Source organism: Malus domestica, chromosome 15 (assembly GCF_042453785.1).
Source record: "Malus domestica chromosome 15, GDT2T_hap1".
NCBI lineage: Eukaryota > Viridiplantae > Streptophyta > Magnoliopsida > Rosales > Rosaceae > Malus > Malus domestica.
In genome coordinates, this window is record NC_091675.1 from 1,606,292 (window position 1) to 1,620,543 (window position 14,252).

The 14,252-nt window shown below is 37.5% G+C and overlaps 1 protein-coding gene across 1 annotated transcript; it reads right to left on the bottom strand.

The window, feature by feature from the left end:
* Nucleotides 1–8,931: 8,931 nt before the first annotated feature.
* On the bottom strand, nucleotides 8,932–10,046 carry LOC103450481 (protein RADIALIS-like 3). Its single transcript, XM_008389839.4, has 2 exons — nucleotides 9,679–10,046; nucleotides 8,932–9,244 (listed from the first exon to the last, which is right to left on the bottom strand). The coding sequence occupies exons 1-2, from the start codon at nucleotides 9,942–9,944 to the stop codon at nucleotides 9,220–9,222; spliced, it is 291 nt and encodes a 96-aa protein (XP_008388061.1). The 5' UTR covers nucleotides 9,945–10,046; the 3' UTR covers nucleotides 8,932–9,219.
* Nucleotides 10,047–14,252: the final 4,206 nt, after the last annotated feature.

A 14,252-nucleotide genomic window follows, 5' to 3' on the forward strand; every position in this document is an offset into this window, starting at 1 on the left:
ATAAAATGCAAGAAACTCACATAGTATGTTCGATTTTTCTTCCTTCCCAGTCTGCGGCATTTGCTGTATCATTTGTAAGAAAAGGATCTTTCTCCCTATCTTCTTCACTAGAATCACTGATATCAAGCTCCTCCTTAGGAAGCAGCTCAAATTTGTTAGTGTTACTCTGATTTTGCTGGGTTTGTTTTAGAATGCTGAACAGAAGCAAAGCAAAGATGGAAGATGAACCGAAATAGTTTTTTTTTTTCTTTTCTATTCTCTCTGCTGCAAAAGTATTGCAGAGGAATATTTTTGTACTACTCAGAAAAATGAGCACTCACACTGCTTTACATTTAACTGATGGCCTTAGCTTTAGGACCACACTAAACACTACTTTTAATCTTAGTCACTCACCAACCTAATTACATGGATCAAACACCACATGGCACTCATGGCCTTACATCATTTAACCTTACACTTGGCAGATATGCTCAAATGAATACACACATTAAAACTCATCTTATTTCTAATACTTAATCAGCTAGAGACTTATAATTCAACACTCCCCTTTAAGTCTTGAGCTGATTTCACTCCTAGCATGTTCCTGAGATAATTAAACCGATCTTTAGGCAGAGGTTTTGTGAAGATATCAGCAAGTTGTTCATTAGTTGGACAGTACACCAGATCAATGATACCATCCTTCAGTGCATCCTTGATGAAATGGTATCTTCTGTTAATGTGTTTGGTCTTTTGATGAAACACAGAGTTCTTGGTGATTGCAATTGCTGAGGTGTTGTCACAGTGCACTGGAGTGGCTTCGGTTTGAAATTCACCAAAGTCTTCAAGCACAAATCTCAACCAAATGGCTTGAGTAGTTGCTTCTGAAGCACTAATGTACTCTGCTTCTGCAGTGGAAAGAGCAACGCAATTTTGCTTCACAGATGCCCAAGAGAATACTCCACTGCCAAAGGAGAAAGCATAACCAGAAGTACTTTTACTGTCCTCAATTGATCCACTCCAGTCACTGTCACAGAACCCAATTAACATTGAGTTCTTACCCTTCACATATTCCAGACCATAATCAAGTGTACCCTTAATGTATCTTAGCACTCTTTTAGCAGTTCCAACATGCTTACTGGTAGGGCAGTGCATAAATCTGGCTAACAGACTGGATGCATACATAATATCAGGCCTGGTTGCAGTGAGATATAAGAGACTTCCCACCAAACTTCTGTATAACTCTTCACTTGCAGCACCACTTCCATCATTCGTGGTTAACTTCTCAGTTGCAACTAATGGAGTAAGCACAGGTTTGCACTCTTTTAGACCAAATTTGTCTAACAAAGAGCTTGCATATTTCTTTTGGTGGATGAAAATGCTTGAAGTGGTCTGAATTATTCCCATTCCAAGAAAATGATGTAGAAGGCCCAAATCAGTCATCTCATACTTTCGTTTCATGTCTTCCTTGAATTCTTCAAGCATTTGTTTGTTGCTCCCAGTATAAATTATGTCATCCACATAGATCGACACAATCAAAATGCCTTTCTCTTCTGTCTTGATGTACAGTGTTGGTTCACTTAAGCTTCTTGTGAAACCACATTGTGAGAAATAGGTATCTATTTCTCCATACCAGGCCCGTGGTGCCTGTTTTAGACCATACAAGGCTTTGTGAAGTTTGTATACCCTGTCTTCCTCCCCTTTAGCTACAAAACCATCAGGCTGCTCCACATAAACCTCCTCCTCTAGAACACCATTCAGAAAAGCCGATTTGACATCAAGTTGATAGAGTTTCCAACACTTTTGTGCAGCCAATGCTATAAGAGTTCTGATTGTATCTAAACGGGCAACAGGAGCAAAGGTCTCGTTGTAATCTATTCCTGGTTTCTGGGCATATCCCTTTGCAACAAGCCTTGCCTTGTTCTTTTGCACAGTTCCATCCAAGTTGAGCTTGGTTTTAAACACCCATTTTACTCCAATTATAGGCTTGTTACTTGGCCTGTCCACTAACTCCCAGGTTGCATTCTTTTCAATCATTGAAAGCTCATCCTTCATGGCATTCATCCAAGATTCATCCTTACTTGCATCTTCATATCTCTCTGGTTCCATAATGCACAGATTACATTTAGCAAGTACATCATCCAGCCTTCTCCATTTTAATGGAGTATGATCAATCACTTGTGAATCTCTTGTACTTTCACATGATCTACTAGAGGATTCAGTAGATTGGACTTGAGGAGTAACCGGTGCATTATCAGTATCACTTGTTATTTCTGTCAAACTTCTAGATGGCAAAGTATTAGAGGCTGGGGTCTCAACCTCTGTGAATGCACTGCTTGGTGACTCACCAGACTGCCCTTCATAATTGAACATAGACACATGTTTCTCTGTGCTTTCCTGCCAATTCCAACTTGAATCTTCATCAAACACAACGTCTCTTGACAGTATTACCCTTTTAGAAAGTGGATCAAAGACCCTATAACCTTTCTCACACCTTGCATAGCCAATAAAAACTCCCTTTAGACTCTTAGCTTCTAATTTGTGCCTTAATTCAGCTGGGATATGAACATAACAAACTGAGCCAAAAATCTTCAAATGTGCAATACCCGGTTTCCTTCCACTGTAAGCTTCAAAGGGGGTTATGTTATCAAGAGACCTGGTAGGACATCGATTCAGAATGTACACAGCAGTATGCACAGCTTCTGCCCACATATAATAGGGCATTCCTTTATCGTGTAGCATAGACTTAGCCATTTCAACCACGGTTCTGTTTTTCCTTTCCACCACTCCATTTTGCTGTGGAGTGTATGCAAGAGAAAGTTGCCTTTGAATGCCTTCTGTATCACAGAACTGATTGAACTCAGTAGACAAGAACTCCCATCCTCTGTCACTCCTCAGACATTTCACCCTTAAACCAGTTTGTAACTCAGTCATTGCTTTGAATTTCTTGAAACAGGAGAAGGCCTCAGATTTATATTTAAGAAAGTATACCCAGATCATTCGTGTTGCATCATCCACAAGCAGCATAAAGTATTTGTTTCCTCCAGTGGATTCATTTCTCATTGGTCCACATAGATCAACATGGATCAATTCGAGTGAAGCACCAGCTCTTTGTGCTTGACCACTAGGGAAACTTTCTCTGTGCTGTTTACCATATTGACAACCTTCACAGACTCTATCATTCTCTTCTAGATCTGGTAATCCATGAACCATATCTTTCCCCTTCAATTGTTTGATTCCACCAAAGTTCAGGTGGCCAAGTCTTCTGTGCCAAGTCCGGGCACAGTTAGCAAAACTGAGCTTCAACACAAGTTGCTTTTCAGGACTTAGAGATAGGGGATAGCATCTGTTTCCTCTCATCTTCACACTGATAATTTGACATTCCAGAGAAGGGCCATCAAAGACAGTACACATACCTCCACCAAACACAAGATAGTATCCGTGCTCATCCATTTGTCCTACACTAAGTAGATTCTCTTTCAAGCCAGGTAGGTACATGACTTCTCGAATGTATTTTCTTCCTCTGTTAGTCTCAATTTCCAGTGATCCAATTCCTGCCACATTAACTAATCCTCCTGTTGGCATTTGAACCTTCCCTGCAACATTTGTATTCACATCAACAAGAAGATCAACATTTCCTGTCATATGATTACTGCAGCCGCTATCTATGTACCAATCTCCATTAACCTTAGTCTCAGCAACTGCACAATTTGCATAAAACAAGTTCCCTGTTACTTCCATTTGATTGGCACAGTTTGCCTTTTGAACAGACTTTCCAACAGTACATTCTTTTGCCCAGTGCCCAAATCTGTCACAGTTATAGCACTTAGATTTCCCCTTATACCTACATTCACCATAATGAAACTTTGAACACACCTTACATTGAGGTTTTACACTCTCTTGACCCATACCCTGTGAGGAAGTACTATTCTGTGCAACACTTGTGTATGATTTTTGCTGAAACTTTGGTTTTGACTCCCATTTCTTGCCCTTTTTATTCCAATTTCTCTGTGGTTTAAAGGTACTAGACTGAGCATAACTTCGATTCTGCCCTTTTGAACAAACAGTAAGAGAAGAAAATGCTCTCTCAGTTGCATCTGAGGAATGCAAATCAAACCTCTGCTCTTGACTCTTCAATATAGCTAATACCTCTTGCAGTTCAACAGATTCTAAACATTTAGTGTTTTCTATCACTAAGCATATAGGATCATATATCTTAGTGAGACTGATTAACACCTTCTGAACTAATCTCTCATTTGACATAGTTTCACCAAACGTCTTCATTTGATTAATCAGATCATTTAAACGAGTAAGATACCCAGTCAAAGATTCATCATCACGCATTCTAGTGTATTCAAATTCTCGTCTAAGATTTTGGAGTTTCACAGATCTTACCTGATCCCCACCGTGATATTCGCCATATAACAGATCCCATGCCATTTTTGCTGAGTCTGCGTTTGCGATTCGAGGGAAAATCTGATCGGAGACTGCGCTTTGAATGATTCCGAGAGCTTTTGCATCTTTCATGAAGATTGCAGCCATTTTCTCATCATCGTCAGCATCAACCTCTGTATGTTCATCAGTCTTAGCTTTCTTCTTCTTCGAATCAGGAACCGGAATCCCTTTTTCCACCAGATTCCACAGTCCATACGACTTGAAAATGGTAACCATTTTGATTCTCCAGAACTCGTAGTTCTCACCGGAGAAGATCGGGGTCCTCACTTCAGCACTCCCAGGTCCAGCCATCGTGAGCTTGTGTGAATCCAGAAACACGTAGTTCTTAGATCACAGATAAGCTCCGGCAAACTTCACCAAGTCCAGAGACGGTGACGTTTGAGCTCACAGAAACACGCCCAGATCTAATCGAAACAAGGCTCTGAGGCCATGTTAGTGTTACTCTGATTTTGCTGGGTTTGTTTTAGAATGCTGAACAGAAGCAAAGCAAAGATGGAAGATGAACCGAAATAGTTTTTTTTTTTTCTTTTCTATTCTCTCTGCTGCAAAAGTATTGCAGAGGAATATTTTTGTACTACTCAGAAAAATGAGCACTCACACTGCTTTACATTTAACTGATGGCCTTAGCTTTAGGACCACACTAAACACTACTTTTAATCTTAGTCACTCACCAACCTAATTACATGGATCAAACACCACATGGCACTCATGGCCTTACATCATTTAACCTTACACTTGGCAGATATGCTCAAATGAATACACACATTAAAACTCATCTTATTTCTAATACTTAATCAGCTAGAGACTTATAATTCAACAAAATTCATTGTCCTTGTCCAAATTTTCTGGTTCAACAATGGGAGATAGTTCGGACACTTTCTTAGAGGAGTTATTGATTTCGTTGTTTAGAAAACGCATTCTGGGTGGGAACGGTAGACCTATCGATTTGGAAAACTCATCAATTGGTAGTTCTTTAACGTCGAAAATCTCTTTGTCCTTCTGTTTTTTAACAGACTTTACATATGTGATAACGGCCCTATTAGCCACACCACGTAGTAGATCTGGGTCCTGGACTATCTTAGATGCCAACAATTTAGACAGTGATTGCACAAGGTCCTTGTTAGGCTGAGAAATCAGTAAAACAGCTAATTAGTTTAGCGTAGTACACAAGCAATCGGAGATGGCGGGAACGATAATTAAAAAGATGTGAAATGAAAGAAAATATAACCACCTTTTTTTCCCGAATGGGTATTTTTGCTGCTTGTAGTTTATCAAGCATTTTTTCTTCAGACGGCATCAGAAATAAAAGCGATCTCCCTACAGAATCGAAGCGAGCAGTTCGACCAACTCTGTGTATGTAAGATGCAACATCTTCTGGACAATCCACCTACACATGAGAAAAAGTATCAGCACTTAACGACGCTGTGACGAAATGAGTAACGGATGATTCGGGTCGAGAGAAAATGAAAAGCTCAGGGGCTATATGATTAATAACAACAATCTTGGAGTAGCAAAAAACTCACCTGAACAACCCAGTCAACTGCCTGGTCGAAGTCAAGGCCTCTTGAAGCCACATCAGTCGAAAAAAGAACTATAGGATTCTTACTAAACTGTGAGACTGTTACCATTCTTTCCTCTTGCTTCCTCTTACCATGAATACGCTTCAAAGGTATTCCGGGTTGGAGTTTTGCAAATGCTTTGTATACAAATTCTACCTATTAAAACAAAAATTCGACAATCAAACTTGGTAAAAATATGGATCAGGCAACAGGTGTATTACGTGAAAAAATGGAGGTGAAATATTCACCCCGATGATCAGGCACGACATTGGAATCTGAGACGCATTGAAATAAGTCAAAACAAGGTCGGCGTACCTGTTTTCTGGTTGATAGAAACACTAGAATCCTAGATTTTAAGTTACTTCTTATGAAGCCCCACAACATGTCTAACTTTCGGTGAAGAGGAACGATGATATATGTTTGCTGCAAATTAGTAGGAGTGGCTGTTACAGACTTCTCATGCACACTGACGAACTCTGGATCTTTCAAACAGAGAGTTGCAAGATCCTTAACATCTTTTGGATGAGTTGCTGAAAAGAGAAAAATTTGCCTATCCTTTGGTAGATCTTTAATGATTAACTCCACTGCGGGCTTAAAACTTGCATCACTGAGCATACGATCTGCCTCATCAAGGACTAAAACCTGTTCCCTGGCCGAAAAAGTCCACCCAAATCAGCAGAAAAAATAGAAACGCAACTTATGTGACAAGGGTACACCGTTACTCTGGCATCCCGCACCAATGATACAACGTCAAGGTAACTTTGGACAATAGGATGCAAAGTGAGACCGATTTTAAGTTGCATGATGTTGAGTAAGACACATTGAATTTCAGATGTTAAGTGAGACCGAAATCAAAATCATAACACTAATAGATGATAAAGTAAACCTGAAGCTGTGAACAGAAAAAATGTTCAGTCTCATTCATGTGCTGAAGAAGCCGGCCAGGCGTGCAAACCAATATGTTGAGCTTATTTGCACGCTCCTTCTCTTCTTTGACTCCTTTTCGACCCCCAATTAGAAGACCAGCACTAAAATCATGGTGCCTCCCAACCGAATTCAACACAAGAAAAGTTTGAATGGCTAATTCCCTTGTTGGAGATAGTACGATAACGCCCACACCATCGTCACGACACCATCTCTCTCTATACAATTTTTCCAAAAGCTGAAAAGGGAAAGGCAACGAAACTCACAACTTGAATATTTTTGTTTTCTTTTTCACAGTTTCTAACGTGCCCAATTTTCAACGCCTTCCATATTTAGCTAGATTAGTTTAAACTTTATATTATGACATCACTTGCATAAACACACAAAAAAACCCTAAACCCTAAAAAACCTTACCGGTATAACGAAAGCTAGGGTCTTCCCGGATCCAGTCTTGGAGGCACCGCGAACATCTCTGCCGCATAGGGCATGGGGCAAAGCGGCCCTCTGAATATCGGTCATTACAATGTACTTGGATTGGCGTAAGGCGTCCTTAGTCTTCTTGGAGATGGGCAACTGCTCGAACCTAGTGGCGCCGGCGTACCGCGAAAAGAGGGTGGGGTTGCCCACGCGACCGAGAGGGGCGTCTGAGGGCAAATCGGGAAGAGACATGGGGTTAGAGCCGCGTTCGGGTTGCTGGGATTCGATCCACGATTTCAGAAGCTCAATTTCTTGGAGTTCCTCCGAGAGTTTCTTTTTGATGCGATATTTCTTTGATTTGAGTTTTCTCATTGTGGTTTTGGTTGTGTTTCAACTTTGGACTGTGGATGGATGAGGAGAGACAGGTTCTAGAGAGAGAGGGGCAAGGTCTTGGAGAGAGAAGGTGAAGGTAGAGATTAGGGTTTATGTTTGGTGAAGGTAAAAAGTAGGGTTTATGCTTGGGTTAAACGGCTAAGTTATTGGTTTGGGAAAGGAAATTAACTTAACGTGTTTATGACGGAATAATGGTAACGTTTCAATTGCATCCCTAAATTATAATTATACATAACAATTAGTTCAAATTAGAATATCTTGCTGATTTAAAAAATTAATAATAATATACTGACCTTTTTTTATATAAAATCTACAATATGAGTAACAAATGTGCGAGGAAATTCGACTTTTTACAAGAAGCGAACACCTTAGATATGCATCCCAAAATTGCAAAAATTGAATCTATATAGACTTCTAGAGAAGAACGTCACTTGAATTATAGAGACGACAATCATTATCTGCTGGCCTTGAACTCTTGCAGTTCAGAAACTTCCATGCGAGTTTTATTATTTGGTTAACAAAATGAAGGAGATCGCATGGAGTCTCATAAGTGTGATATATAAGTCAATTATTAACAATAATTTTGTTGGGGGTGATGACGACCAACCTTTCAAACTTGATGCCGATATGATCATGTCACTTCTTTCCGACATTTGAAAAGTACTGGTTTAATTCGATACTTCCACCTTGGACGGTTCTGAATGAACCTACTCCATGAAAAGCAACGATTCTATATCCATGTCATTATGCATGTCTTTAACTTAAGGATTCTACATATTCGATCCAATTTAGCACATGTATTGTTTGTTTTAATTTTTTTTTTAATATAAACAATACTCCACTCTAAATTTAATCTCAACTTCGCTCAGAAAGAATTATATATAACGGAAAGAGGGATTCGAGTTTCGGTGTCGAGAGAAGAGTCCATTATTTTAGCAAATTTGGCTAATTCAAATACGTGTTATTAAATAAAGGTTTATAAAATTATTATGATAATGATATATAGTCTCTTGATTCTCTTCATTTATCCTTGACTGTCTTCATTTATCCGAGCCTAAGCATTTAGCTTTTCTGCATTTTTATGTGTTTCGCTTAATCTAATCGGTCTTCAAAGGTTATACTAATTAAATGACGTGGCATGTTTTAAGTTGTTAGATTATTATAATGGACTATATAAATAAAAAAAGCAGAAAAGCTATAATTAATGTAGAGACTCATAATCCTTCATTCATTGAGACAAACGAAGTGGCCTTTTTTTCTTTTTCTCAGGACATTTAAAGGAGCTGAAAGGAAAATACAATGACTTTTGGAAAACTAAAGGAAAAACGCAACATTTTAGCTAATCACATTTGACTCTTGTTGTCCTGTGTAAATATATATATGTATATATATATATATATATATTGCTACTTGGACGGTTCTGCATTTTCTTTTATGTTGAAACTTAAAAATCTTTATTTCCATCTATGAACTGATCGATCTGGCTTTCTCTCCTTCATTGAATTCTCAGACTCTTCATCCTGCATGAGAACAACAATTAACATCATCTGTGGTAAGGGCAAATTAAAGCATGAAAAATTCATCCCATTGAATATATAAAAAGGCTTGTCCAGCTTGGGGTCATGTTATATCACATGTTTTATTCATTAAATTTTACTCTAAAAATCCTCGTTGGTCTGTATTATAACAGATGAGTTTGTTAAGTCACGTTTGGTGATTCATGTTTATACATTTTCTTAGAAATTGAAAATAATGAATGTAGAATAGAATGAGTAAATTGTTTTATCATTTCTTAATGCAACGATATGTGAATGAATGGAGTTATGTACCACATATATGTGAAAGGCTCAAACAATCATGTTTTATGGGTAAATATTCTTGAAAGTTTTTAAAAGCATTTTCCTTTGTATAAATGAATGCAGTTCAAGAAATTAAAAACATTCTATTGAATTACCTGTCTTCTTGATCAATATCCCTGGAATAGGGCTTAGTGCTTCCTCCACCAGATCTTCTATAATTAGGCAAAGGCACCTCACCAGCCTCAATCTTGCTCACATCTTCCACAAGCATCTGATAGTGCCTCTTCACTTCCTCCACTGATTTCCCACCCACAGCCCTCGCCAGATTGTGCCACCTGTCCGGTGTGTCCTTGTCGTAAACCGCCAGAGCATTCTCAAACAGCTTGTTTTGCCTTGCCGTCCACGATCCTGACGACGCCATTGATCGATGGAAACCGAGCTTCGCTAGCTACAACAGATAGAATGCTTGTTGGGAGGGGGCTGAAAATGCCAAATGGAAGTAGGCTTTATAATTATGTTGAGCAAAGAGAACGGCAGTGTTAGCTCCTTATATACTACTGGAGGCAGGAGAGAGAGAGAGAGAGAGAGAGATGGGTGTGTGTAAAGAGAGGGAAAAGGATCATCGCCGGATCATTTTTCTTAGATCTCGGGAGATTCTGTAATCATAACCGTTCATCGTACATTGTGCGATAAAAAATTATTTAAAATTTAAAATTAAATATAAATAATACCTAACGAAAATTGACTTCACAATATACGATGAACGATTATAATCACGAGATTCCAAGATCTCCAGTAAAAGGATCCGACGAGGATCAGAGAGAGAGAGAGAGGGAGAGAGAGATAGGTAAGGGTGGGGTCGAGTTGTATTTTGTTGCACAGCTGTTTCTTTAGTTGCAAAACAATGGGGGAGGAATTTGAACTTTGTAATAACCCACGTGGTTTTCTTTTTACTTTCCAGGTAATATTTTATGGGTTTGCGGACTTTAGGGCTTTAAACCCCCAAGAAATTAACAAGCCGACTTTGTTTTACCCAAATAGAAAAGGTGACGACATGATCGCCCTGACTCCAGTTCACTCTCCTTCACCTTCTTACACTTTTCTTCTCGTAAGCTTCGTATATACACTGTCCGTTACCACATTCTAGTTGTAATGCTTCAAATGAATAATATTAATTAGGGTTTAGAGAAATGCTATTCACACTCTTAATTTATATGCTATCTTGCATTTTTTCCGTGAGGATTATTTTAAAATTGTAAAATATTAATCTCCAACTATACAATGACAAATTGAAAACATGAATAACCGTCGTCTAATTAGTTTTTGCTTATCACTCTCAAGTGGTGCACCACTCTCCTTATTAAGATTTGATAAGTTTAAATTTTGAAATTTGTATCTATTTATTATATAGATCTCGAAATTTAAATGAATGTAACAGTAATGAATGAAGTGGTGAGCATCATTATCACTTGAAAGTGGTGAGCAAAAATATTACTTTTAATTAGTGTTATGAAACTTTTACGTTTATCAATCTAACTGACAATAGATTGTGGTGGAGAGATTTTTTAGTGTGTCCAGAACACGAGATTATTACATGTCATTATACAATTGTAGGGACTCCTGAAAAGAACAACTTCCTCCAACTGTATAATAATATTGGTGTTCCGTGTTCCGATCACACTGAGAAAACTCTTGTGGCTGGACGGTACCTAATCCCGATGTGAATAGGCATGATTTACGTGCAAGACGAAATTCCTCTCACCCATTTGGGGTAAAATATTCAGTTATTTTGGGACATGCCTTTCCCAAGTCTGTTTCAAATAGGCTATTTATGTAGTATAATCAAATCAACATTCTTGTATATCTACATCTCTCTTGTTAGTTTTTATGATTGGTAGGACTTCAGTATAGTTGTTGCTGCAACTAGCAATAAAAAGCATTTCAATATCTATAGATGACCTAGATTGTGACTTCAAATTTCCATATTTAAAAGTATATAATTAACACTTAATTATACCTTAAGTTAGTTTATCAAGAGTAGTACTTGTGCACATGGAATTGAACCCCCTGCAAATTGAATTGCTTTAACTAGTATATATATTAATATATTAAACAAAAACTAGCATGGGGGACCAGGTTAATCCATACTTGGTTTAACTTTCACGGGTGCACTTTTAACACCATGAGACCTAGATAATCGATCTTATTCACGAAAAGAGTGTTATCGAGCTATATGAGATAACACACAAAAATCACTTTAAAAGTCTATCTTTTTCCAAGCGTTTTATATATGCATTTCATGGTCAATCTCATGTCTAACCCTTGAAGAAAAACTCAAGTAGAATATTCTTAATCGCATCATTTGTAAGACATTTTTTACAAAAGTATGAAATTTATGTTTTTTTAATATCATCTGATTTACCAGTACTCCTTTGTTTGGTCGTTACTCTCTTTTCAAATAACCTTCCAAAAAATACCTAGCTGGCTCATCTCCTTTAGCAACCCTCCTATATCTCTCATTCCGTACTACTGTTGTACACCCAAATTAAGTCAATGTATAACCCAATAAATAGAACACAGACTACTACTTTATCCTTGTAATTTGAGTGTATATAGTTTCGGTTATCGTGATTTAACGCTAGTAATTTAAAAGCAACAATTTAACTTCATCAACTTCTTAATTTCGACAAAATTATAGACAGTAATGCAGAAAACTCTGCAGAACTTGGTGTGTGTTTCAACTATTTTTAGAGCAAAAGCATAGCTGTATGTATTGTACTCTCCTCTTACTAAACCAGTAATTAGGGCTGGTTTGATATTGCTGTGCTTTGAAAAAAAAAAACTGTTTATGCTGTTCTGTGAGAATAAGCTCGTTTTTGCTGCTTCACGTTTTCAAATTTTTTTCACCAAAAACTGTGAAAATAAGCTGTTTTTAAGTGTTTACCAAATACCTTATTGAGTTCAGCTTTTTTTTATATCCACTTTTTATAAAAGCACCTCAGTACCAAACCAATACTAAGACGGTTGGCAATTGCTTTCTGTATGACTTGATTTTCGAAGAACCTACCTAATCATAATATTTACGGGGCTAGTGGCAACCTAAATTAGCCAAGCACTGCCATGGGGTGAAATAGTTACAACTTACAAGTCCAGTGTGTGTACATATATATATAGCTCTTAGTGAATTGTGATTCTAATTCCCAGTTTAGTAGCACAATTGGATCAAATACCGATGCCTAAATTACTATTCCTCCAATTTCTTGATAGAGTCACAGCACTGCAGCTGTCTTGAAAGCAAACATGTCTTCTTTCCATCATTAAGTTCAAGAGATCTCATTCGTATGATTAAAAAAAAAATGTGATGGATGTACCAATATACAATTGTATTTACATTTTCTTTTGTTCCAAATGAGGGGGATTTTTAGCTTACTAGCCTCCCTTTGACAGTCAGAAATTGAACTCAGAACATGTTGTTTTAACATATATCATATACACGCATTGAATAAGACTGCAACTTTTTTTGCAGGACATATATCATAATCCACGTCCGATCGATGAAAGAATTTAATTTATCTATCCATGGATGCCTGCTGCCTGCCTTTCCTTCAATTTCAAAGGCTTTGACACCTAACAGTACTAGTTTTCCTTTTTTCTGGTGGCCCTGATTCCAAGTTGGATCCTCGTCACCCTTGGCCTCCACATTTCCATGGTTATCATATGCCAGGCAGATGAGTTTCGATTGATGGATTCTTCGAAGACCAAGGACTGGATACCGAATAGGTTGTCCGATTAGACATTGCTGAGGGCAATGGGGAATCCATCTTCCACCCATTTTATTTGAGGAGATAAAGTCTTGATCTTTATAGACCTCTCAACAAGCAAAACCATCTATAGAAGGATTAGGATTCATACAAATTAGGTATATATTACAATGTACGACATATATTTCTTATCCAACGTTGATTATCATTCTATACTAATTAATATGGAAAGGTGAACCTGTCAAATTAATTCAGTGGTTAAAAAGTTGACGTATGATAGACATTGTTGTATGGTAGAATTTTCTAACAAGTAGTAGGGTGGAATTTTTTTGCCATTCTACCATACCGGACCATATCATTACCATATACCGTACCATATTGATTTTTTGCCAAACTGTAATGGTATGATAATTGTACCAAACAAACATATTTGGTATGTTATTAGCATCTAAAACTAATACCGACAATATACCATATCGTTTTAAATTATTTATATAAATACATCATATATAATGCTAATTACTAATTACTAAATTTTAATTATTCTTTATGTATTTCGTTTAATAACTGTACCAAACCCATCCATCCGTAGTAACGCTCACTTTGTTGTGACGAAGACTCCTACTATTTTGGTATAGAGACGGTGACATAATATACCAAAACGGGACCGATGAATGGAAATATAGAATCCTTATCATTGATCATTTATGCATTATTCCAATATAAAGTTGCCTTTTATATGATTCTGCATGTCCGTCAATGGCTTTGCATTACAAAACCCTTTAAATTTATTCTTTCTGCATGTGCATCTATCTGCCCCTCCTCACAAGCTGGAATTGGCATAAAGGATTAGCGATGGCAATTCTAATTATTAAACCCGATAACCATGGATAATTGCCCGAATATATTTAATTTGGATATGAAAATTTGAGTATATTTAGGGTATGGGGAAAAACCATGAATATTAT